General features: G+C 57.6%; 1 protein-coding gene across 2 annotated transcripts in view; it reads left to right on the forward strand.

The window, feature by feature from the left end:
- The first annotated feature begins 205 nt into the window (after window positions 1–205).
- The window catches only part of EEIG1 (estrogen-induced osteoclastogenesis regulator 1), a 36,205-nt gene continuing 10,223 nt past the window's right edge, over window positions 206–26,187 (forward strand). For both annotated transcript variants that reach the window (XM_069580111.1, XM_069580113.1), the window contains exons 1-3: window positions 206–1,298; window positions 24,181–24,301; window positions 24,494–24,523. In XM_069580111.1, coding sequence (XP_069436212.1) covers window positions 1,153–1,298; window positions 24,181–24,301; window positions 24,494–24,523 — 297 coding nt within the window. In that variant the 5' untranslated portion in view covers window positions 206–1,152. The remainder of the gene's footprint in view (window positions 1,299–24,180; window positions 24,302–24,493; window positions 24,524–26,187) is intronic.

Raw genomic sequence — 26,187 nt, forward strand, 5'->3', positions numbered from 1 at the left:
TCTCAGGGCCCCTCTCCTAGTCCCTCCGCTCCGCCCTGATCGAGGAGGCGGGCCCAGATGGCCGACGGACCAATCCGAGCGCCACGATGTGCCTCGGCCTCCCGCGAGTCCCGCCCTACGCCGCCATCCGCCAATCACGCCCCGCAGCCGCCCCACCGGGCGGCCCAATCGAGGGCGGGCTGAGCCGCCGGCGCCCCGCCCCTCCCGCGCTCGGCGGAGGCTCCGCGGGCGGCCGCGCGGGGGTCTCGGCGTTCTCCCAGCGGCCCCGCGCAGCGTCGGGCTCTGGAGGCGGCGTCGGGAGCGCGGGCGGCAGCGTTGCTGTTCGCGGGGTGCGGGCCAGAGGCGGCGGGTGAGGCGGGCGCCACCGGCCGGCCGGAAGGGCGCTTCAGCTCCGCCAGGGACCGCGGCGCGGGACCCAGGACCAAAGGGGAGGCGGCGCCCCTGCTGCCTGGAGCCCGGCCGGCTGCCCGCCGGGAGGGGGCCGTGGCCGGACGTTCCCGGCCCGGACCTCCCCAAAGCACCTCCCGGAGAGAGGGGGGCCCCCCCGCCCCAGGCAGCGCTCTCGACCGCCCCCTGGGGGTGCCCTCGGCCTCCCCGGACTCACCTGCGCCGCTGCCTGGCACCCAGGTGCGGGGGCGTGGGCGCGGCGTGGGCGCCACCCCCGGCCGCCAGCGGGGCGGGGGCGGAGCCGCCCTCGGCCCTCAACCGGGCCGTCCGTCGCCTTCAGTCTCACCGGTCCGCCCGCCGCGCCTGGTCGCGCGGCGTGAGCTCTCCGGGGACCGCGGCTCTCGGGATGCTGTCCGCCGGCACGGCCGCTCGCGCGCCGCCCGCCACCCCTGCCCTTGACTCCTGGACCATGCCCCAATATTTACATGGCCGGTGAAGCCCCCGGCCACTCGGAACCCGTCCAAGCCCCAGCTCCCTGAGGGTGAAGGCTACCGGCCTGCGAACTGGACTGGTCGTTCGGACCTGGGGCTTCCGGACTCAGCTCCCCATCCGCTCTGCTGCCTCAGCCACCATCTGGGCGGGATCCGGCTCTGGTGTTTTGAGGAGGGGGTGTGGTGGTAGGAAAAAGAATCCTGGGGATTTCTGGCTCCCCCCGCTTTTTTTTTTTTTTTGGCCTTCGGGGCTTCAGACTCAGGGAACTCGCTCATGGCTTTCTTGATGAAGAAGAAGAAATTCAAATTCCAAACCACTTTCACCCTGGAGGAGCTGACTGCAGTCCCCTTCGTGAATGGGGTTCTCTTCTGCAAGGTCCGGCTGCTGGATGGTGGGGACTTTGTCAGCTTGTCGTCAAGGTAGGAGCTCGAGCAGTCTTGCTTGGGTGCGGGGTGGGCGCAAAGATGTGTGCAGAGCGGGGTTTGAGGAGCGAATTCTAGCCACTTGGCAGGTGTGGAAGTGCCCCTTGGGTCCCAGAGGAGTCCTGGAGATTATGCGTGTCTGGGGCAGGTTTGCACAAGGCAGGACTGAGTGATCTGGGAGGTCTGGGCCTGAGGGAAGCTGGCAGGGTGCGGGGCACCCACCTGCTGGTGACCAGATGGATACCTGGGGCGGGTGTCTGTTCTTTCAGCCCCTTCTCGAGGCCTTGAACACACACAGCCCACAGTAGGCCCATTCTGCAGACTTGCAGGCAGAGCCCAGCAGAGTTTGGCCTTGAAGGGCTGAGAAGGGGAGAGTATTTCAGGGCATCTTGCACCCAGCTGGCCGCTCAGGCTGTCATATGATTTAGAGCCCTTGCCAGCCACAGGTTCCCTGGCACTCCCTGACGCCCGGGAAGGTCCAGCCCCTGGGCACTCCGGGTCTGGCTGGAGGGTGGGGGCTGGATTTTGACCCGCCCAGCCCCCTCCGAGTGACCGTCCTCTTCTGGCTGGAGCTGGACTGCTTTGCATTGCAAATGCCCTTGTCACGGAGGCTGCTGCCCTCGCTGAAAGAAAGAGGCTCGGTCAAGTTTAGTTTTGTGTTCTTCCCCATCCTGCAGTCCCAGCCGCCCAGCTCATTGCTGAGAGCGGCCGGAGTTCCCAAGCTGTGCCCACTGCCCAGCACCGCCCCCCTCCCTGGGTCACATCATCCTGGAGTGTGACAGATGGGAGTTGGAGTCTCAGCTCGGCCACTTTCTGGGCCCAGTACTGGTCTCTCAGTCCCAGTTGTGGAGAAGTTTCAGCAGAGAGAGAGAGAACGCGGTCCAGGGCCTGACCCAGGGCCTGTGATTCATTGGCTGGGCTGCCCCCTTGCTGGAGTGCCCCTTGGCTCCTCAGGCCTCCTTGTGAGCCCAGTTAGCTGGGGCTGCCCCATAGTTGTGAGATGGGGTTGCCTGTTTGAGGTGGAGAAACTGAGGCCCCAAAAAGAGGAAGTAAGTTGTCTGCCAGGGACCCCACAGGAGGCAGTTGTCGACTAAACTCGGCCTGTTTGGAGACCTATTGGATCAATCTGGTGGTCCAATGTTCCGCTGGGAGGAGAGAGAGGAGGCCTATAGCCTAACCCAGATTTAGGAATCTCCGGTGTGGAACAGGGTGGAGCGTGCCTTCTCTGTATACTTGGGCTCGCTCGCTTGGGCTGGGAGCTGCTTATCTGAGGAATTCAGACAAGGGCTGCCCTTTGCTGTGGGGGTGGGAGCCTGTGATCCCGCCGGCCACACACAGAGTAGCCCAACCTTCCTGGTAAAGGGCTATGCTCAGAGCTAGGGCGTGGGGTGTCGGCCCCTCACTGGCTGGGTGACCTAGGGCAAGTTACCTAACCTCTCTGATTCCAGGAACCAGCAAGTTAAGTTATTGGTCCTTTGCACCCTGTTTTACTAGGACCTCTCACTTAACCCCTTGATTATGCCGTGGAGCAGAGTGGAGGTTGGTGGGGGGGGGGCGGTGCCCTGTAAGAGTATTCCCATTTTGCAGAGGTGGAAACCGAGGCTCAGAGAGGGAGTAATTTGCCTGCATTATGGCAGCAGGGGCCAGATTCAAACTCAGGATGTGCTTTTAGCCACTACCGTGTTCTACCTTTGCGCCTTAAGTTTCTTTTTCCGTGAAATGGGAGGTCATACCCACTACTACAGTTGTGATGGGGAAAGGATAATGTATGTACCATGTCTGGCCAGGCAAATCGTTGCAGCCGCTGTGGTTACTATGGTACAGGGGTTCAGGCCTCAGGCCCCTCCTAGATCTTGGGGGTACCAGCTGGAGTCAGCAGTGGGGGGGCTATCATCTGAGCTGAGGGTTGGGGGCAGGGTCTTGGATTCTACTGAGGAGCCAGTATTCAGCCCCAGGCTAAAGTCTCAGCTGGGCTTCCCAGGCCCTGGGGCCCCTGCCACCCTACCTGTCAGCCTTTCCATTGCCCTAAATCTGCCCCCTCATGCAGGAAAGTCTGAAAAGTTCCAGATCTCAGGCCGCAGCATCTGGATTTCTCCCCTCTCTCCCCTTCTTCCTTCTTGGCCACAGGCCATGGATTCCCTAAACTTGGCTGAGCCTCGACAGCCATTGCCAACCCTCACCCTAGATGAAAGCTGAGTGGGATGAGGAGGGAAGAGCTGGCACTGAACCCCACACAGCTAGGCACGAAGTGGGCTCTGGGTACCTGTTCGCTGCTGGGCAAGCGTGGCTGGAGGGAACAGACATGTTGGGACCCGAGGCTGCTTAGAGGTGCTTTGGTGTTTTTCCAGGAGATGAGGGTTCCTAGGTTCTTACCCCATCCACTCCCCTTCCAGTTGGTCTGCAGCCTGGGAGCCCCTCCTCACAGGGCCCCCCCACCCCACCCAGAGGGCCAAAGCCCCGTTGTTTTGAAGTTGGGGTGGGATCAGGGGTATGAGACCTGCTTAGGTGATCGGCGTACTGCCCCAACCTCGGGAATCCCCGATGTGGTCCAGACAGCGGGGGTAGTGGCAGCATGGGAGGTGTCTGAGCGAAGCAGGCCCGAGGCCCCACTCCTGCAGCAACCAGCCCCCTAGCTTAGCGTGTTTCCCTGTGTGTTGAGTGCCATGGCAACAGCTGGGTACACAGCTCCAGCCTGACCCAGTTTGAGCAGGTAGAACAGGTGGCTCGTCCCACAGTTTCGCCAGCCTCACCTCTCTGAGGCCTCCTTACGAACCGTGATCCTCACGATTACCAGGTTCCGTGCTGCGTGCTGGGTGCCACGCCGAGTGTTTCTGCACACAGAGTGTCTGTTAATCCTCTCGGCCATCCGGAGGGGTCACCTGGCTAGAAATGCAATTGCAAAAATAACCATTTTATCATTAGGGTTTAAGCTGCCTTCGATTGCGCACTGTGAGACGTCAGGGACCCGCTAAACACCTAGAATGTGTGATCTGCTGAGTCCTTAAACCCCACCCCTGAGCTGATGAGGAAATTGGGGTCAGGAGACCTAAAGTGGTAGACCCGCATCACCTAGCTGGGGACTGGCAGAGCTGTGATTTAGACTTGGTGGCTGAGGGCCAGAAGCAGCTGCAGGCCCGTGTGATGTCCCCAGACCTTGGAAGGAGGTTCTTTCCCGTGGGCTGGGTGCAACAGGGAAGTCCAGATTGGGATCACTTCGAGGCACTGGGCTCAACCTGGTGAGATCTGAGGAAAAGGGGCCTTGGGGCCACAGGTGGGGCTGGGGCCAACGTCGTTGCTGTGAACTCAGTGCCAGGCGCGGGCTGGCACTGGGGCACAATGGGCATTTGCCAAAGTCTCTGCCCAGAGGTCTTCTAAGCAGATGCATCCGAATGGCATCTGGGAGGCTTTCCCAGGGGTCCCAGGAGGGACGCGTCTCAGCCAAGTCTTGTGAGCTGGGAGGCCGTGGGCCAGGTCGTGGTCTCCCCAGGGCAGGCCAGGCACAGGCTTCCAGCCTTGAGCCAATCTGTCTTTCAGGCCAGAGGAATCCCAAACATCCTGAGAGGTCTGTGCGCCCGGCTGGCACTGGGCCTGCAGCCTGCCCCATGCACGTGGCTGGTGGTGGGAGGGAACGAGAGTGAGGCGTGGATCTACCGGACAGCAAGGCCTCTGCAGAGGGGACAGGCAAAGCGAGCCTCCTGGGCCAGTGGATGGGGAAACTGAGGCTGGGGGCAGAGAAGTCACCCGTTCAGAGTCAACTTGTAGGAGGAGCTCACGGCACAGCTCTGGTTGGCCCTGACCTCTGCCCCAGGTGCCTCAGAGCCCCTCTTGCATGAAGGGGCAGGCTGGGCCAGGGAGAGACCAGGGGCTCTTCCTGCTCTGGACCTCGTGCCAGGCTGTCTAGAAACAGACATGTGACTTGGGCGGGCTCTCACCCTGTGCTTTCTTTTGTGACTGCTTTCAGTTTTCAATGATTTCTTCAGTGGGATTTTCACTGGGGCAACCTTTTGAAAGGGGGCACGTCTGCTCACAAGACGGACACTGCCTTCCTTCCATGGACCTGGCCGTGAGCAGGCCGGGATGGGAGCCCTCTGAGGGTTGCTTGGGATTTGGAGGGGTCTGAAGAAGAGCCTCGGAAAGATCAGCTCTGCAGCTGGAGGCTGTGGGCCTGGGGAAGCCAGGTCTTTTACACAAACACCTCAGGCTTGGAGGGGCCTTGCCCTCCCTCCTTGGAAAAGGCCATAGACGCCTCTCAAACCTGCTGGCCCACACAGCCGGCTCTCCCACACATCTTGGTCTGGAGATGGACTCACGGTTCTGTCTCTTGGGCCCAAGGGGACAGGGATGTGGGGGTGCAATGGGACCCCGAGGTAGGTGGGGCCACCACTTCCTTTCACAGACCGGGTGGGGAGGGCAGAGGAGGAGGCCGGCAGGCCCAGGTCCCTACTCCGCATTTACTGAGCACCCTCTTGGACCTGGGCTTCCAGAGGTGACCAGGAGCAGAGAGCCTGGCTCCCAGGGGGCTCCTCACGGCAGGGGAGTCAGGGGCAGTGCGTCTGGGGGCCTCACGGAGACTTCACAGCCAGGCACACCTGGGAAGGGTCCTCCCAGGACCAACTTGGGAAGCCTTTCTGTTCAGTCATCTGTCTCCTTGACAGATGTCGCCTGGGCACCCACCCCAGGCTGGACATGGTCTTTGTCCTCGTGGAGCTTATTCTGGAGTTTTGTTGCCCTGTACAGGGGTCTAACAGATTTTGGCAGCAGAAAAGGAAAGAAAAAGTCTTTTGAATCAGTGCATCTGGTGACAGTGTCACATGGCAGCATCTGGCCCAGGCTGCCTCTTCCGTGGGCTGCCTGCTCTGGGCTCCTCCTGACCCCTCCTCGCACCCCTGGGTCCCTGGTGGTGATCTGCCTGGTCCCCAGGGCCCCTGTGGGAGGCCTTCCTTGGGCAAGCTGGGGCCTGAGGAGGCAGGCACTGGTGGCGAGATGTCTTGCTGGCAGCCAGGTCGTGGCATCAGGCCAGTTGTGGGCTCCCTTGGGGTCAGACTGCGGCTGATGTGCTTGGTGAGGCCTGAAGCCGGCCAGCCTGTTGCCTGGCCTTGGTGTCTGCTCCCGGGGCCTGGCCCCTGCTGCCAGCTGGCCGCACCATTGGCAGGTGCCACCCTGGCAACCCCGGCCACATGCCTGCCTGCCAGCCTGGCAGTGGCAGAGGCCTGACCTGAGGTGATCGGGCCCCGTGGAGCCAGGGCTGTTCCCCGAGGCCCTTTCCTCATGTTGAGCTCAGTTCTGGGAACCTCTCTGGCTCGGGATTTGCAGCAGCATCCACACCGTGCATCTGAGGGCCTGGAGAGGCTTTAAACTCTGCTTGCTCAGTACTTGGAAGTTCTGACTTGCGTTCTGGAAGCCCTGCCTGGGCTGCTGGCATATCTGCCCATGGATCCTGGGAGCTTGGGGACTCGGTGTGTGCAGGCTGGTGACCCTGCTAGCCTGCTGCTGAAATGAGCAGTATATCACCCATGGCAACCAATATAGATTTATCCTCATCTCATCCCACAGCCCCGGAAGGTCTGAGCAGGGGAGAGACGTCAGATTCACTTAGAACGAGACCTGGAAGTGATGTGGGCCGTGGACAAGGGCTTTCACTCTTCATTATCCACCTGGCCTGTCAAGTGCTGGGGGTTCTGGGGACAAGACCTGCCCCCAGGGCCTCAGTGTGCTCTGTGACCCCAGGGCTGTCCCCCCCGCCCCCAGCCTTCCGGCTCTCCATGAGGTCGCACACTGTGCCGTTGGTGGCCTTGGCGAGGCCTAAAGTCACCCAGCCCGTGGCCTGGCCTTGGTGTCTGCTTGGGGCGGTCGTTGCAAACCCTCAGCCTCTGCTCTGAGCTGCTTTTGGTGCCCAGGCTTGGAACAGAGAGCTCTCAGATGCAGGCCTGGAACCATCTGCCCCCTCATCTGCCCAGATGTCAGTGGGGAGTGGCCAGCCCACAGTGGGGAGGAAGGAGCCCTGCTGGCGGACACACTGCCTGTTTGGTCGGGCTGGAGGCTTGTCCCCCCGACACAGGCCTGGGGAGGACATACCCGTCCTCCTCTGCTTCTTGTCGCCCGTTCGACCTTGGGCACGGGCCTCAGCCCCCGGCCTCAGGAGATGCTGGGGCCTGCCCACAGTGTTCTTGGGAGGACGCAGTGAGATAATGCCCATCAGAGGCCCAGCTCGTCCCCAGCTGAGTCAAGGCAGTGGGCTGGATGGAGCCACCTTCAGTTGTCCCCCTGGCGGGGGAACTGCCCTAGGGGCCAGGACTGACTGGGGTGCTGTCTCTGTCTCAGGATTCTAGGGGTGGTGTGGGGCGAAGTTCCTTCCGGAGGGCTGGGAGCAGGTGAGCTCCCGAGTGTCTAAGAAGCTGGGCCTCATGCTGGAACTCAGGGTCCCCATTGTGGGGTCTATGCACTTTCTTGCCTTTGCTGGCTTGAACCTGCTCTGTCTTGGGGGGCTTGGCTCCAAGCCGGGGAGAGCTGGAGTGCTCCCTTGGGTTGGGCTGGGCTAGCGGGGTGTGGGGGCTTCTACACAGGAAGTACAGAAGGAGGGAGGGATCCTTCCGCACAGTCAGCTGTGGGACCCTCGCTGGGAGACAGAAGATTGCTCCCCGCCTGAGGTAGAGGGCAGACTCTGCCAGGGCCAGGGCAGCGGGGGGCGGGGCCAAGGTCCCTGGGAGGGTGGGAGGCCCCCGGGGGGCCTGGCCTCACCCCGCCTGACTCCTCTAGCCGTTTGCTTCTGCAGCTGCCCTGTCCTCAGACTCCGTTTCCCCGCTTTACGTGGCGAACTCCTGCTCAGCCCAAGAGCCCCCTCCCCTGCGAGGCCTTCCCTGGCCCCGCTTTTGGCCTTGTGCACCCCGGAGGGCCATGCCTCTTAGCTCCAGCCCCAGACTTGGCGTGGCCTCTGTTGCATCCTAGTCCTGGGGCCTCGTGCCAAGGGCAGGCACTGGCGTGGGCCTGGGACATTTCTCCCTTGGCCCTGAACCAGCGTGGGTGCTGATGGTGATGGACCAAGTGCCAGTCACCGCCAGCTGCCTGAGCCCAGGCCCTCCCCACCCTGGTGCCAGGGGTATCAGCATGTGTCAGGAGCAGCCCTCACTGCCTGCTGGGCAGCTGGGCACCGCCTTGGGGCCCAGAGGCTGCGATTGAGAGGCAGCTGGGGGCACCGGTGGGTTGTGTTGGGTGTGGAGACGGGGGCTGCTCCTAGCGGGGTGGGGAGGAGGTGGAGGCTGGTCCCTGCCCCGGCATCTGCCCTTGGACCTTGGCAACTACTCCCTGACTCTGTAACCACAGCCGACAGCCTTGTCTGCTCGGTCTGGGCTTCCTCCTCCATCCAGCAGGAAGGGGGGAGGAGGGCTTCCTAGATCAGGGCTTACCTGCCCAGCACAGGGCCAGGCACGGGGCAGCTGAAACCAGACTAAACCTGCCAAGAGGGATGGCGGTGCACGCCTGGCGCCTGGAAGGCCGCTGGGGAAGGCAGAAGTCTGGATCCTTCTCACATGCAACGGCGCCCTTACCTCCCACCACTTCCTCTGCGAGAGTGCCCCCACCCCCAGTCCCCTAGGATGAGTTCCTGAGCACCTTCTGGGTGTGGGGGGGGCCCTGTGCTGCCTCCTGGGGTTACTGCCCTGCCCCCAGCTGTGCCCCGCCCCAGGCAGGATGCTGGGCTTGGGAGTTTGGGGAACCATGGGCAAGGGGCCATGGAAAGACATAAATCAGAGCTGTATTTTAGAACCCCCAGGGGCAGCCATGGGCTTGACCGCTTGGGACTCCAGGTTGCAGGAGGGGAGGCGGCCATCAGCTGATAGGAGCAGTTTCCCACCTCTGTCATCATGGAATGATTAAACACCAAACTCCCAGCCGGCCATGCAGCAGCCATTGCCACTCACAACAAGCATAGTGTGGCAAACAACACTGAGGGAAGGAAGCCAGACCCAAGAGCGTGCCGTGCCGGGCCGGTTATATAAAGTTCAAAAGCATTCTGATTAAAACCACCCATCCTGATAGGAATCAGGATGATGCTGGCTTGGGTTGTGTAGGGGGGATCATGTCTGGAGGGGACTTCTGGGACCTGTGAGGTCCTGCTTCTTAGGTGGCTGGTTACGCAGGATTGCTGTGAGAGCCTGCCAGCCGTGCCCCAGTGTGTGCATGTGTCTGTGTTGAGAAACTGCCTGGACACACCCACCCTTTTGATCAGGCCGGGCACCTGTGAGCCTTGCGGGGCAGGGGGAAGGGGGGGATCCTCTGGTCTTTCCAGGCTCTTTCTGGCTGAGCAGCCTGAACCATTCCTGCCCGAGCCCGATAAGCATCAGTTATGAGCCATAACTCCTCCTGGCAGCTGCCAACAGCCTTCTCTGGCTGGGGATTTTTCCTTCCGCCTCTTGCAAACCCTGGCAGGGTCGGCTGGGTGTGGGCCTTGGCAGTTCAGATGGAGGGTGGGCTCCCAAGCCTGCCAGACCACCGGATCTCTCTGAGCCTTGCTTTCCTCTTCTGTGAAATGGGGTGATGAGCTCCTTCCTGGCGCTTGGATTAAGTGGGTCACCCACCCTCCCCTGTCCCCATTAGGTACCCAGCAGAAACCCCGGCACCGAGTCAGGGCCCTGGGAAGGCTGGCAGTGGTGGATGTCAGTCCAGGGCCGTTATTGGAGGGGATCCAGGGGTGGGAGCAGGAAGGAAGGGTTCACCTTGCTCCCTCTCTCCCCTTAATTGTTTCCCTTTCTCTCTTCCTGTGCTTCACCCCCTTCAGCAAACATTTGCGATTAGAGCCAGGCTGCTGCGCTGGGCACTGGGCCCAGCAGTGGCAGAGACAGCCATGGCCCCTGACCTGGTGCCCCTGAGTCAGGGGAGGACCATTGGATACATCAGCTCTCCAGGAAGAGCTGAGCCCGGGGCGGGAGGGGCTGCATCAGCCACTCCTGCCCGCTCTGGCCCTGACCCCTGTCTTCTCTGGGGGTGGCCCTTTGACTGGGTATTGCCCCTGAATGCAAGAGGAGGCCTGACCCAGGGACCAGGAGCAGTGGGGCCACCTGGGGGCAGATCCAGAGGTGGTGATGACCTCTCACCCCTTGATGACCACCGAAAGCTACAGGGCATGTCCTGACCACAGCTGGAGGCTGCTTTCCTGGAGGTGGAAATCTCAGTGCAGGAAGGGTCTAGGGCTGCTTACTGGGAGCCAGACTGTGGACGTCACTGATGTAGTCATCAGAGACCTACTGAGTGCCTCCCTGTGCCAGGTGCCGTCCTTAGGACGTGAGAAGCATCAGTGAGTGAAACAGAGGCCCTGCCTCCAAGACACCTGCACTCTGGGATGTAGAAGCTTCCTTCCGTTCTCTTCTTTGTTTTTTGGTCACAGTGTGCAGCATGTGGGATCTTAGCTCCCCGAGCAGGGATTGAACCTGTGTCCCCTGCGTCGGAAATGTAGGGTCTTGACCACTGGGACTACCAGGGAAGTCCTTCATTTTCACCATACGTAGACCCAGAAGGGGAAGTAATGTGTCTGTAGTAGTTGTGAGGAGGGTGCTTTCAGGAAAGGCTCTGGGGCTGGGTAGAGGCTCAGAGGACAGGGACATCCCTGTGACTCACTCGAGTCTAGCTCTTCATGGAACTGGACTCCAGAGTTAGGGATTCCTGCCTCCTGTTTCTTCCCTTCCGTGGGTGACTCAGCCTCCACCCAGGTGTGAGTCAGCCAGGAGCGGCCTGAGCATGCCTGGGCTACCTGCCAGCCCACCTCCTGGGATGTCTGAGCCAGGTTCAAGGTCTGGGGAAATGTCCTGGTCCATACATATCCTGGGGTGGGGAAGCGGGGCCTCCATTAGGGGCCCTGCGCGCCTGCTCTTCCTGCTGGGCCGTCTGTCTCAGTTGCTTCTGACGGTAACAGACATGTCCCCCTTTGTGTGTGTGTGAACTCTGGTGTGCGCCAGGCCCTGCTCTCTCATTCAGCCTCTTAGCAAACCCATGAGACAGGGCAGTGACTGAGGTCCAGAGAGGGTCACGTGTCCAGTCGGGGGGCAGATCCTGGCCTTGGGCCCCAGTCTGTCTGCCTCCTTCACGCTTGTCTTGTGAATGGTCCTGCTGGGGATCTCAGGGGCTCAGGAAGGGAACCCCCACCCCCCGCCCACACATAGCTGACCCTTTCAGTCAGTTCAGTCCCTCAGTCATGTCCAACTCTTTTCGACCCCATGAATCACAGCACACCAGGCCTCCCTGTCCATCACCAACTCCCAGAGTTCAGTCAAACTCATCTCTGAGTTGGTAATGCCATCCAGCCATCTCATCCTCTGTCGTCCCCTTCTCCTCTTGTCCCCAATCCCTCCCAGCATCAGGGTCTTTTCCAATGAGTCAACTTTTCACATGAGGTGGCCAAAGTATTGGAGTTTCAGCTTTAGCATCAGTCCTTCAATGAACACCCAGGACTGATCTCCTTTAGGATGGACTGGTTGGATCTCCTTGCAGTCCAGGGGACTCTCAAGAGTCTTCTCCAACACCACAGTTCAAAAGCATCAATTCTTCGACACTCAGCTTTCTTCACAGTCCAACTCTCACATCCATACATGACCACTGGAAAAATCATAGCCTTGACTAGACGGACCTTTGTTGGCAAAGTAATGTCTCTACTTTTTAATATGCTATCTAGGTTGGTCATCACTTTCCTTCCAAGGAGTAAGCGTCTTTTAATTTCATGGCTGCAATCACCATCTGCAGTGATTTTGGAGCCTCCCAAAATAAAGTCTGCCACTGTTTCCACTGTTTCCCCATCTATTTGCCATGAAGTGATGGGACTGGATGCCATGATCTTCGTTTTCTGAATGTTGAGCTTTAAGCCAACTTTTTCACTCTCTACTTTCACTTTCATCAAGAGGCTTTTTTGTTCCTCTTCACTTTCTGCCATAAGGGTGGTGTCATCTGCATATGTGAGGTCATTGATATTTCTCCCGGCAATCTTGATTCCAGCTTGTGCTTCTTCCAGCCCAGCGTTTCTCATGATGTACTCTGCATATAAGTTAAATAAGCTGACCCTTTAGCTCTGGTTTTTTTTTTATAGTTGAGGGTTCTGAGGGGAGGGAAAGTTGCTACTCTAGCCCAGCTGTGGATTCTTGCTTTGAATTTCTAGGGCCTGGGCCTGATTTGAGATTCCGAGATCAGACAGCTGTGGGTTCAGACCAGATCTCCCAACCACACCTGGGGTAGGTGGCTTCTGTGCCTTGAATCTCAGTTTCCCTGCCTGTGATGTGGGGACAATGGTTCCTACCTCCCGGGCTTGGGGTGTGGACTCCAGGAGGTCAGGCAGGGAGAGCTGTCAGTTCCGCGCCCGATAAGTAGGCAGGAAGCTGACATGAACTCCTCCAGGAACACTTCCCCACTCTCCCTTCCACCCTAGGTTGACGAGCTTTGGTCCCCAACACCAGCAGGTCTTGCTTGATAGGTTTGGCCCAGGGTCATGCCCCACTGGTCATGCACTCTGACCTCGTGTGACCATGCCTCTTTTAGGCTAAGACTGGTCTCAAGACTGCCTCTTCTCTAGTATTGAGACTTGTGAAGGGTCAGCCCACAAAGCACAAGAACATTGACGATGCTCCTGAGAGCAGCTCTTCTGTCTGGGAGCATTTTCCCAGCCATCCTGCATGGCAGGGGATAGGGGTGGGCTCCTGAGATAGGGCTTAGGGGTGCAGTTCATCCCTCACCTCTTGAGTGAGCTCTGGACTCCTGAGTGTACGTTTGCTTATCTGTGAAGTGGGTGGTGGTTGTGCCTGCAGAGGGTTCATGCTTGAGCAGCCCCTGGCACAGGGCAGAGTACCCTGGAAATGAGCTGGGCTGGGCTACACTTAGTTGGGGGGCACCTTCACCCAGGTGCCTGGGTTTGGACCATTCCTGGGTCAAAGCCAGCAAGTTTACTTTGGATCCCTTCCAACAGCCTGCTGTCCTCTTGGGCTCTAAGAGCAAGAGGGAGTGGCCTGTTGCGTCTGCTGAGAATCGAATCCCCACACGTTCACCTGGGAGCTGCCGAGCTGCCTGCAGAGCCTGCCTCTGGGTACGGGCAAGTCTGGAGGGCAAAGCTGGGAGGCAGCGTGCCTGTGTCTGTAAAATGGAGAAGCCAGCACCTGCCCACTTTGTTTTATAAGTTGTTTTAATTATTTGGTTGCGTCAGGTCATATGGGTGGTATAGAATCCTCCTGCCAATGCAGAAGACACAGGAGACATGGATTTGATCCCTGGGTCAGGAAGATCCTCCGGGAGTAGGAAATGGCAACCCAACTCCAGTATTCTTGCCTGGAAAATCCCATGAACTGAGGAGCCTGGCGAACTCCAGTCCAGGGCTGGCAAAGAATCAGACATGACTGAGCACGCACACACACACACGCATGCACACTGGGTCATGTGGGATCTTTTGTTGAGGTGTTTGGGTTTAGTTGCTTCACAGCATGTGAGATCTTAGTTCCCAGATCAGGGATCGAACCCACATCCCCTGCTTTGCAAGGCGGATTCTTGACCACAGGACCACCAGGGAAGTCTCCACTTTGGGTTTTTTTGATCCAGCTCAAGGTTTCCGGGCTGGTGAGCGGCAGGATTCGAGGCCAGGGGCGTCTGCCTGCAGAATCCTTCCTCCTGACCCTAATGCTTTCTCACCGCGCCAGAGTGGCCCGACTTCTAGGAACTTGTTGCTGCCTCGTTGCATCCCAGGAGGAGGGGCTGGCCGTGTCAGAACCACAACCAGCTGCTTCCCCCGCACGAGGCCCTGAATTCCTGGCAGGAGCCAGATGCTGCCTGGCCGCCGCGTGGGCCACGTCACTGGAATGGAGGCTCCACCGCCCTGCAGCCCCTGGACGGCCGCCTCGTTTGCTCCCTGGGGTGGGCCCCTCCCCAGGCGGCTGGACTCTATGCTCTTCAGGGAAGCACAGGCAGATGTCGTCTATTTAAATCGTTTCCTTATGAGACTCTCGCCTCTCCTGGCCCCGGGCTGGGCTTCATCAGCTGGGAACCCTGATTGCATCAGCACGACCACTCGAAACCACCCAAGGATGGGAGATTGCAGAGCCTGAGTGGCTGGGAGGTGCGGGCGGGATGCGGTGACTGGAGGTGGGGGGGAGGGATTCACGTGATGGAGCCTTGCTCTGCTTATCTCTTGTCCTAGGGGCAGAAAGGAAGGGGCTGGGAGTCCCTGGGGTCCCACTCTGTGCTCACTCTTAGCCGGGTGCCCAACTCCTGCCTCGGAATTAACCTGGGAGCTTTTCACAAAGCCCAGTCCAGGGTCTGCAGCAGCGGTTCTCAACCAGGGATGTCTTTGCCCCCAGACAGTTGACAGTATCTGGGGACATATTCGGTTGTCACAGCTGGACTTGTGCTCATGGTAGGATGCCACAAAATGTCCTGTGATGCACAGGACACCCCCCCCCCCCACAAAGAAAAGCCCAGAATGGTTTCAAATGTCTGGAGTGCTGAAGTGGAGACCTGCCGTGACAGAGTCTAGTTCTGGCAGGGCCCAGGAATCTTGGTTTGTGACAAACCAAAGGTTTTTCAGTGTTGATTCAAGTCTAAGAAGCTTTGTCCTCCCAGGCCCCGGCGCCCCCACTCCTAGACCGTGACCATGGTTGAGCTGCTTGGCTCTCTGCTGGGCACAAGACAGACGAATGCTTGCAGCCAGCCTGGGAAGGTGAGGGACTGAGGTTGGGTCAGGCTGGAGCCCTTCTATGGCCCCCGGCCCCCCGACTGAGACCCTCTCAACTTTCCTGCTCTGAGACTACTGCGGTCTGTGCTGTGCCTTCAGCCCAGATGGCCCTGCTTGGTCCCTATCTGCAAGGACCCTGTAGATGCGACAGCCTGTGGGCTGTAGCCAGCCTGAGGCCAGGAGGTAGCCCCCATGGTACCTGACCCCTTGTCAGCTGCTTGATGGAGTCTGGGGGCGGTGCTAAAGCTCTGAGATCTTAACATTTTTCTGGGCAGTGAGGCTGGTTTGGGCCAGGAGCTAGGGATGTGCCAATGAGCCGCCCTTGGGGAACCACGGAACCCCGACTCTGGGGGGAGGGGGCTCTTGCTGGGAGCCCCAGATTTCTCCATATGAAAGGCTAAGGATAGTGGCTTGCTTCCGGCCTTTCAGTTGCTGGGAGCCTGGGAAGAAGCATTTGCTCCACCCAGGTGTCCACTTTCCTTCCTGCTTTTGAGGGGCAACAACACGGGGAAGAAGTGAAGGGATGGCCATGGGTCAGCCTCTGACCCTATTCTGTCCCGCCTTGGTTGGGCTTGTTCTGCCCCTCCCTGGACCTCAGTTTCTTCATCTGTAAAATGGGACCAGTGCTGGCACATACCTCCTAGGACTGTGGTAGAAGACGATGCCTGTGTATACAAAACATGTGTCCTGTAGAACAGGCTCAATGAGAGGGCTGAGTTTTACTGCTGATTAAAGATGAGCCTGGAGGCAGGAAGACGTCCTCAACAAGAGTCCTGCTCTGTACAGCTCTTGTCGTGAGTTCCGGGGAGGCAGTGCTGGCCGAGAGATGCCCTGTGCCCCCATCTGTGTGGGGCCGCAAAGGTGGTTGGCTGCCTTTCTCTCGGTCCCTGATACATGGTGGGACAGATGCTAGGATGACGTAGTCACACACCCCCGCACCCCAGATTGGCAGAACTCTTTGTATTCCCCCTTGGGCTGAGCAGAGGAGAAAGGAGCTGGACACGGCCCAGTGGGTCGCCAGACAGCCCCACGTGGTGGGCGGGATCACCCTTTCATAGATGCAGTCCTGGCTCCTGGTGACAGGCCTCTGGGTCACTCATGCACCTCACCCTCACCTGCCTGTTCCCGCCACCCCCCCAACCCCGGCCTCTTTCCTTCCAGGTGGTCCTGGGCTCTTCCCACCATCTGGCCTGTCTCCTTGCGTCTTTGTCCAGCCAGCACAGCGTTGAAGTCCCAGGTGTGGGGTCACTGCCCCTGACCCAGTCAGGCCCCGGTCTCTTTAGCTCACTTGCAGCCCCTTCCCTTCCTAGGATGCTGGCAACAGTTGTCAAGTCACTTTTTGTGTAATTGGGCTTTCCATGTCGCTCAACTGGTGAAGAATCTGCAGTGCAGGAGACCTGGGTGGGTTGGGAAGATCCCCTGGAGAAGGGAAAGGCTACCCACTCTAGTATTCCGGCCTGGAGAGTTCCATGGACTCTGTAATCCATGGAGTCACAAAGAGTCAGACACGACTGAGTGACTTTCACTTGACTTTTGTGTAAGTGTGTCTCCTCACTGAGCCGGGGGCTCCTGAGGATGTCTGCTCTGGTTGTGTACCCCCTGCGCACGCAGGCCTGGCACTGAGCCGGTGCCCACAGGGAGGCTTTGTGGGTGCATAAGAGAGGCCCTGGTCAGGATCTGGGGCCAAGGGAGCTCTGAGGGAGACACCAGCCTGGTAGGGTGCCCTGCTCTATTTCAGGACAGCCCAGAAATAGCTGAATTCTGTCACTGCGAGGGCCACTGGCAGGCTGTGGTGGGTGGAGAGGCCTCGCCCTGCCTCTCTGGGGTTTGGACGTCTAATTGTATATCTTAAAGCTAAAAACGAAACTCCCCTGTAAACCCAGTGTCTGTAATTACCTGTCCCTGGCAGCGTGGACTCAAACCCTAAAACCCCAGGCGAGGGAGGTTCGGGGCCATCTTTGTCTCTTACAAGGGGCTGCCCAGTCCTGCCAGGAGGACGAGTGTTGGCCCAGGCCTTGAATCAGGTAGGTGGGCATTTGAATCCTTTAGGCTTTTGACCAGCCCTCCTGACCTCACAGGGCTTCCCTGGTGGCTCAGACACGGTAAGGTATCTGCCTGCAATGTAAGAGACCCACGTTCGATCCCTGGATTGGGAAGATCCCCTGGAGAAGGGAATGGCTACCCACTCCAGTATTCTTGCCTGGAAAATCCCATGGACAGAGGAACCTGGCAGGCTGTAGTCCATGGGGTCACAGAGGTGGACACAACTGAACGACTGACCCTTCACTGTTTTTCTAACCTCAGACGCTTTTCTCATTTTTCAATTTCAAGTTCAGTTACAGAAACAGTTCTCGGAGAGGCATGAAGACAGTGGCCCTGCAGTCCCTCACTCCACACTAGCCAGACCCGCCCGAGCTCCCTCTTTCCCTCAGCCTCCATCCCTTCCTGCCCCTTTGCAGGTGGAGCGGCCGCTCAGTTTGGGAACCCGCAGCCTAGGGCTCTCAGTGGTGTCCTGCTTGGGTTTGGCGCTAAGCCACGTTAGCAGGGGAAGCGGGGTGGGCGAGTGGATGCACAGCCCTGTGTGTGTGCTGTTGTTTCCTTTTTAAACTTTGTCTGACTCCCCTGGGTCTCAGTCGCAGCCCTCGAACTCTTAGTTGCGGCGCATGGAACCTAGTTCTCTGACCAGGGATCGAACCCAGGCCCTTGCACTGAGAGTGTTGGGTCTTAGCCGCTGGACCACCAGGGAAGCCTCCCAGCCCTGTGTGTTCTTAATGAGCATCTTCTGGATGATTTTTCGTCATAGAGGCTCACTTGTAATTTTTTCTGCTCTCCCGGTTCCCCCAGTCCTGCTCACCGCACCTGGGGAGTCAGGAATGTGGGCAGAGATCCACATTGCCCGCACAGACCCCATCCCTGCCCCCACCCTTTGGGCCACAGTCCATCGACTCATGGCTGGTGTCGGGCGGTGCTCATTTTTCAGCATCCTGGTCACCTTCAGGGCCCTTGGCAGCCCCGAAGCGGGGGCCCTTGCTATTCCTGGGAGCCATTCCCCATGGTGCCTTCTTGGCCTCCCTAAACACGCCAGGCAGATTCCCGCCTCAGGGCCTTTGCCCTGACTGTTCCTCACTCCTAGCTTTTTCTTCCCGCAGGTGTCTGCGTCGTCGTCACTCTCAGCTCCCTCAGCATTGTGCTTAGGCATCCCCTTCCCGTCAGCACCGTTCTGGCCGTCTTGCCCTCAGGCTCCGTCCTCCACAGCACTTGCCACCATCTGTGTTTCTGCCTCATTTCGTCTGCCTCCTTCCTACTGCCAGACCATAAGCCCGTTGAAGGCAGAATTTTTTCGTTTTGTTCACTGTTTATGTTCTTAGGTCCTTCAGGGGTACCTGACACCTAGTAAGTGCTTCATGAGAGCTGCTTCTTCAGTGAATCAAGCCCTGAGATTTCCTTAAACCTGGCTAAACTCAGCTCCCACCTAGGGCTCCTGGTCCTCTGCTTGGCATCTTAATGCCTGCTTTTTTTTTTTCCTTAATGAATGCCCCTGTCCCCACCCTGAGTCTATATTCATCTCCCCCCGTTATCCCTGCCTGTGCCTGGGACCCCTGACCACCTGGCTGGGGTCCTGGCTCCCTCTCTCCAGAGGGCCCTGGAAGCGTCTACAGGGCTGGGTCCTGGCTGTGCCGTCCCTGGCTCTGGACACAGATGGGCCCCGAGTCAGGACCGAGCTCTGCTCCTCACTGCTCTGTGACTGGGTTTCTCAGCCTTTCTGAGCCTCATTTTCCTCATCTGTGAAGTGGGCCACCGTAACAGCCGGTGCTGAAGAGTTCTGGGTAGCACACAGTAGGCCCTCAGGGAATGGCCGCTGCTGGGTGCTTGTTTTATCCTTGCCATGACCTCCTGGGGTGCGCCAGGGCGAGGCTCTGCGCTTCTTCCCTTGGGAGTGGCAGAACTTAATAGTGTGTTTAGAGCCCTGTGGAAACACGAGGGGGGCGCGGGACTGATCCCGTGAGCCCTGCCCCTCCCACCTTCCCACAGAGGGAGAGGAAGCCGCCTGTCACCCGAGCCTGGGAGGGGTCCCCGAGGCTTTCTCTGGCCAGGCCTGCAAGAACCACAGTCAGGGAGGCTTCCTGGCCCGGCGTTCCCATGGCAGACTCACAAAGGGGAAGGGAGAAAACGCACAATTCGATACTGGCTTTCGTTCCCAGACACTAATCCTGATTCCTCTGGGTGTTTCAACACGCCCGGCACTGTGAGCTTCCTCTTCAGACTGCAGCAGCTGCTGCCATTCCTGGGCTGGCTCAGGCCAGTGGAGGGGTGGGCAGAGGTTGAGGGTCTGCTCTGGCGCCCCAGCTGCCCCCTAGCTTTCCCTGCTTTCAGGCTTGGGACTTCTGCCCTATGGGAAGTGGTCTAGTTTTTGTGCCCCTCCACCCACCTCCTCCGGGCTGCCTTCAGCCCGGAATCCATCGTGGCAAAACCAAGGGACTGTCAGGGGGAAGGCTCAAGCTTTCTCAGCACGGTCCAGCATGACCTAACCCGGCTCCCTCCACTGCCTCATCCCCTCTGCTCCCCTCCCCAGTCCCATTCAGTCCCTGAACCCCCACACTGCTTCTCCAAGTTTGTTTCTACCTCATGGCCTTTGCACTTGCTGTTCATGCATCAGGACGGCTCTTCCCCCCAGTCTTTGCTCAGCCCACACACTCACTTCACTGCAGACCTTGATCAGACATCACTGCCACAGGGCTTTCCCTCCCCACCTGCCCAGAGGAGCAGCTCCCTGCTTCTCATCTCCATCCGGTACTCCCACCCACCTTCCCTGTTCCCTGCGCTCCATTTTCCTCTCTATTTGAACTACCATGCTTTTGTTTTGGTTTCGGTAACTTGTTCTTTGAGCTGCAATTCACAAACCACACAGTTCACCCATTTAAAGTTTTCTGTATATTCACAGAGTTGTGACTGTCACCACAGTCTAGTTTAGAACATTTTCATCACCCTAAAAAGAAACTCCGTACCCATTAGCAGTTATTCCCATTTCTCCCCAGCTCCCCCATCTCCCGGCAGGCGTCAGTCTTTCTGTCTCTTACGGGTCTGCCTCTTCTGGACATCTCTTAGAAACGGAATCACGCAGTGTATGCCCTTTGTGACTGGCTTCTCTCATAAGCAGAATGCTTTCAGGGTTAGTTCACAGTGCAGCACGTCTAGGCGCTCTTTGGGCGGCTGAATAGCGAGCCGCTGGTCGGATGTATCACGCTTGCTGTGTCCACTCACCAGCTGGTGGACATCAGGTTTGCTCTCACCTTTTTGGCTGTTGCGAATAATGCTGCTGTGCACATCTGTGTACAGATTTTCATATGGACGTATGTTTCATTTTTCTTGGCTTTGTACCTAGGAGTAGAATTGCTGAGTCATATGGTAACTGTAGTTTAACCACTTGAGGAACTGCCAGACTGTTTTCCAAAGCAGCTGCACCATTTTACATTCCTGCCGGCAGTGCACGAGTATTCCAGTTTCTCCATATCCTCATCAAGGGTGGTTATTATCCACCTTGATTATAGCCGTTCTACTTGGTGTGAAGTGGTCGCTTGTTACAGTTTTGATTTGTGTTTCTCTGATAGTTACTGATGTTGAGCATCTTCTCGTGTGTTTATTGGCCATTTGTATATCTTCTTTGGAGAAATGTCTCTCTGCCTATTTTTAAATTGGGTTATCTGTCTTTATTTTTGAGTGGTAAGAGCTCTTTATATACTCTAGCTACAAGTCCCTTATATATATGATTTGCAAATATTTTCTCTTGTTCTGTGGGTGTCTTTCCACTTTTTTGATGGTGTTCTTTGAATCACAGAGTTTTAAAATTTTTATGAAGTTCAGTATATATATATTTTTATCTTACTGCTTGCAATTTTGGTGTCATAGCTAAGAAACTTGCCTCACAGATCATGAAGCATTACCCCTATGTTTTCTTCTAAGAGTTTTATAGTTTTTTGCTCATCAGCTTAGGCCTTTGATTCATTTTGAGTTAATTATTGTACATGGGGTGAAAAAAATGGGTCCTACTTCATTATTTTGAATGTGAATATCAGTTGTCCCAGCAACTTTTGTTAAAAAGGCTATTCTCTCCCCCATTTGTACCTTTGTTAAAATTAATTTACCATAAATGTGCAGATTTATTTCTGGACTCGCAATTCTATTCCTTGAATCTGTATCTATCCTTATGCCAGAACCCCACTTCCTTAATTATTGTAGCTCTGTGGAATTTTTGCAGTCAAGACATGTGAATCCTTTACTTATGCTCTAGATTGTTTTGATTATTCTGATCCCTTGCATTTCTAAGGTTTAGGATCAACTTTTCAATTTTCAGTGGCGAAGTCAGCTGAGATTTTGGTAGGGATTGTATTGAATTTTTAGACCAATTTGGGAGTACTGTCATCTTAACAAGATTAAATCTTTCTGTCCACGACTATGGGATGTCTTTCCGCTTAGTTAGATATTCTTGAATTTCTTTCAGTAAGGTATTGATAGTTTGTAGTTTTGCAGAGCATATGTTTTATACTTCTTTGGTTAAATTTATTCTTTTTGATACTTTTGTAAGTGAAAGGCTTTCATTTCCTTGTGGACGTCCACTAGTATACAGGAGGTCCTTGATTTTTGTATATTGACCTTGTATTCTGCAACCTGGCTGAACTCATGTATGCTAGTAGGTGGTGGCTTCCTTCGGATTTTCTGCATAGCAGATCAAGTCACCTGCCAGTAGAGGTAGTTTTAGTTCTTCCTTCCGGCAGAATGTAAGCTAGTCACTGCTGCGGCAGAACAGGGACTGGCACACAGTTGGTGCTCAATTATTTGATGAATGAAGGAGGAGGGCCGCCACGGCTGGGTCTAGATGATGCTCTGGCCTGGGGCCCCCACATCTCCTGGGGCACCTGCTTCCTGCCCGTTGTCCACCAGCGGGTTGGGAACTCTCCCTTCCTCTCCTCCTCCTCTCGAGCCCTGACCTTTTCTGTCTGTCCCCAGTCTGCTGGGGTTGCTGGAGCTCACCTTCCTAACAAGGTCAGAGCATCTTGGTGATTGAGCGCCCCTAGACTCCAGCATCTTCATCAGAGAAGACATGTCTCAGGGGGCCTCCCTAGGCCTGGCCCTTGCCAGGCGAACCTCCCTGAATGCTCTCAGGTGCCCGCAATGAGTGGCTCCTGTGCCTGTTTCACTGATGCTGATGCAGAGGTTGGGCTCCAGCCTGAGCTGCACAGTGTGAGGTTGTGAGCCAGCCCGGGTCTGCCTGGGCGACTCGTGTTGCTTCCATCACAGCCCTGGCAGGACGTGGGGAAGCCTTGGTCCCATCCTCAAAGCCTCGTGGGGCCAGAAGGGAGCTCCTCATAGAGGCTTGGCTCGGGGGCCTTCATCGGCCGAGAACCCAAGAGTATGTTCGTTTCCCACTCATGCAGTTCCCTCTGCTGGGAACTGTCTCCCCGACTGGCTACTCCCCTTCCCTGCATTCGGATCTGCGCCTGGATGCCATCTCTGCAGCTAGTAGCCTTCCTAGCTGACTCATCCCTTCCCCCACCCTGTCCTGGTGACACTGAGTCATCACTGGGGTGACTGTCAAATGTCAAGTCTGTGAATCCAGTCCACTGCAGTGTCCAGCACCCGGCACATACTTGGGACTCAGAGACCCAGATAGATGCCTTAGGGGCCAAGCATGTTGCAGCTGGCCCCACGACCTTCGTGGGTTCCACGTGCCAGCTTCTCCCGAGCCGCTGACCAGTGAACCAAGACGATGGCTGGGCATTCTGACCCTGTAATTGGCTAGCCCTAATCTCGGATCTCTGGGGGGTGTGACCTTGGGTGGTCTCCAGGAGCCTCAGTGTCCTCAACTGTATAGAAGGGGCGGCACAGAGTCTGTCCCCTTCTGGAGTTGCCGAGGGAAGCAAATGTTCAGGAGATGCTCAACCTGTGCTGACCCTCTGCCCTCAGGCCCCAATCTGGCCACTAACCTGAGCCCCTCCAGTCTCCAGGGGGTGGAGTGGTCACTTCCTCAGCTGTCCGCTTGGCCGTTCCTGTTAGATGGGATGAGGCTGGAGATAATGTCTCTCACGTGGGCCCCTCCCTTCCTGAGCACATCCTGCCCTGCGGGGGTGGGGGGTGGTACCTCATCTCCTTCATGTGAGAAGTCACAACTACTTGCACCCCCCCCCCGACTTGAACCTCCAGGGCCACCGCAGCTGGAGAGGCTGGGGGAACTGCTCCTGCCGGCCCCCACTCACCCCCCTGGCACAAGGCACCTCCCCAGTGGCAGGGGCTGCTGAACTGGGGGGGGGTGCTTGGTCATGCTTCCCAGGCCCAGGAGGAGCTCCAGGAGCTGGAAAGCCAGCTTGTCGCCCCCTACCCCCGACCCAGTGGGGAGGACACGCCTGTGGCACAGAGCCAGGCGGCTTGGGTTCGAGTCCCTGTTCTGCTCTGCTCGTGGTGGGCCTTGGGCTGAAGTCTTAGCCCCAGAGGTCCCCTTTTCTTTGAATGTGGGCTTGGACTACTGACGGTAGCTGCTGCAGACAGTTGCTGGGAGGGTTAGTGTGACCGTGGCTCGCCAGCGCTTGGAGCAGGCTCCAGTGGCTTTGGATGGTGCCTGGCCCATAGGAAGTGTGCTGTGAGTGTTTGCTGTTGTTGCTGTTATTACTCTTATCATCGGTGTTACTACTGGTGAAGAAGGGGGCTCTGGAGCCAGGCAGCACTGGACTGAGGGCACACCTGTTTCCTGGCTGGGTGATATGGGCAGTTTATCTAGCCTCAGTTTCTTCATCTGTGAAAAGGGCTGGCAGTCCATCCCGGGAACACCTTTGTGAGGCTCACTCGAGATAGCCAGCGGCAGTCCAGCAGGAGGGGGGACGAGGCAGCCAAAGGAGCTGTCTGAGGCCCCAGAACAAGGTGAGGGCTGGGGGCAGGCAGTGCTGGAAACACACAGCTGCCCCTCCCTGCCCCCGCCAGCGGCCCAGCCTGCTCTCACCCTCGCTGGCCTTGTGGTTTTTTCCCTCTTTTTATCTTGTTTTTGTTGTTGTTTTCATCACACTTCCACAAGCAGATTCTTGTTACGAAAATGCAGTCACTTTGTGATACAAAGTGAAAAGTGAGCGCTCCCTGCCCACCCCCAAAGGGGGCAGGGCGCTCACCTCCCTGAACGTGGGCCCCCACCCCTTGTGCCCGCAGGGAGGAGGTGCAGGAGAACTGCGTGCGGTGGCGGAAGAGGTTCACCTTCGTGTGTAAGATGAGCGCCAACCCGGCCACTGGCCTGCTCGACCCCTGCATCTTCCGTGTGTCTGTGCGCAAGGTGAGGCCGGTCAAGGGCTGCCAGGACCACCGGGCTGGTGCCTCTGGGCCCATCCCCTGAGTCAGGCTACCTCATTTCCTGTCCTCCTCCCCTGGGGGTCAGGTGGGGAGGGGGGCAGAGAAGATTGGGAAGACCCGTGAGGTCGCTGGGATTCCCTAGCCATCCTGATCTCCGTGTCTGTTTCCCTTGCAGGAGCTGAAAGGTGGGAAGGCTTATTCTAAGGTAAGCGGGGCGAGGTGAAGGGGCAGTGGGGTGGGACAGGATGGGACAGGCATGAGAGAAGCTCTAAGAACCACTTCCAGCCACCTCTCTTGCCCCAAACAGAAGACGCCCTGCCCTCTATGAGATGTGTTAGTTTTTGGAGGTATCTTTATTGACAGCCTCTGCGTTTAACGTAAAGGCAGCGGACGCTCATTGCAGCACAGATGGTAGAGGGCTTCCCACCGCGTGCCTCCCTCGGCCTCCTCCTCACAGCCTTCCAGACCTCTTAAGAAAACAAAAATGCCTGAAGCGGGGGACTTCCCTGGTGGTCCAGTGGCTAAGATTCCACACTCCCAGTGCAAGGGGCCCAGGTTCGATCCCTGGTCAGGGAACTAGATCCCACATGCCTCAGCTAAGGCCCAGTAAAGCCAAATCAGTCAATAAATACTGTAAAAAACAAGCAGCAGAAGAAAAATGCATGAACTATCTCATACAGAGCAGTGAATAAAACACGTGCCTGTGGTTTAGAGGATCATACGAGGAGCCCCCATGGGTGTACCTAAGCACACGCAGGTGATAGGATTTTTAAATTCACAAGAGGGACTCGTCCTACAGATTCTGAAACCTTTTTTTTAGCTACCCAGTACAGCGCGGGCATGTTTTTGTGTCATCACAAGTTTCCTTTTGCTTTCTAACAGTGGAGGGTCCCTCGTCTGGCTGGGTGAGGGGGGCTCATTCACCCCCGCGGCTGCACGTCTGTGTGGTGGGCAGGGTTCCCCTCGCCCACAGATACGTCAGGCCTTCCCGTTTAAAGCCTTTTCCACTGGGGAAAGTGGGGGAAGATGGGTCTGAAAGGGTTACCTCTGGCTTTGAGTCAGCCTGCTCTGCCCTGAGCCCCCCTTCTTGTGGGGCCTCTCGCCCACCCTCTGGGGCCCGGGGAGGCACCCAGTAGCAGGGAGGTGGGCTCAGTCAGTCCAGAGGGGACATGCCTTTGTCTCGCCTCACCCTGTGTGGAGAGCCTGAGGCAGGCAATAAGCGGAGTGAGTCCCTTCCCACCGACCAGAGCTCAGGAAGTTCAGTGGACACGGCCGTGCCCTGCGCCCTGTTCCAGGTGCCAACACCCTGCCCAGTAGCAGAGGGCAGGGTGGCTAGAACCGGGCTGCGGAAGGTGTTCTTAGAGTGGAGGTTTTTCCTCCTGGTGACGCACATGGGTGAAGGACGGCCAGGGAAGAAAAGGCCAGCTAACAGCGGGAGCACCCACCTTCCCCCCTCACCCCCACAAACCTGCTGTGTCACCTGTCAGGCCTCCCAGGCCCTTCCCTTCTGTCACAGGCTCGTGTGTGCGTGCTAAGTCATTTCAGTCGTGTCCGACTCTTTGCAGCCCCACGGACTGTAGCCCATCAGGGTCCTCTGGCCATGGGTTTCTCCAGGCCAAGAATACTGGAGTGGATTGCCATGCCCTCCTCCAGGGGATCCTCCCCACCCAGGGACTGAACTTGTGTCTCTTAGGTCTCCTGCATTGAAAGGCAGGTTCTTTACCACTGGACCACCTGGGAAGTCCCACCACAGGCTCAGATCCCGTTATTCAGAGGAAGAAACTGAGGCCCAGAAAGGTGGTGAGATCTGACACTGATCAGGCCTCGTTTCAGTCCTGGCTCTGCCGGATGAGGTGTGTGAGCCCCTGA

This window comes from Ovis canadensis, chromosome 3 (assembly GCF_042477335.2).
Source record: "Ovis canadensis isolate MfBH-ARS-UI-01 breed Bighorn chromosome 3, ARS-UI_OviCan_v2, whole genome shotgun sequence".
Lineage (NCBI taxonomy): Eukaryota > Metazoa > Chordata > Mammalia > Artiodactyla > Bovidae > Ovis > Ovis canadensis.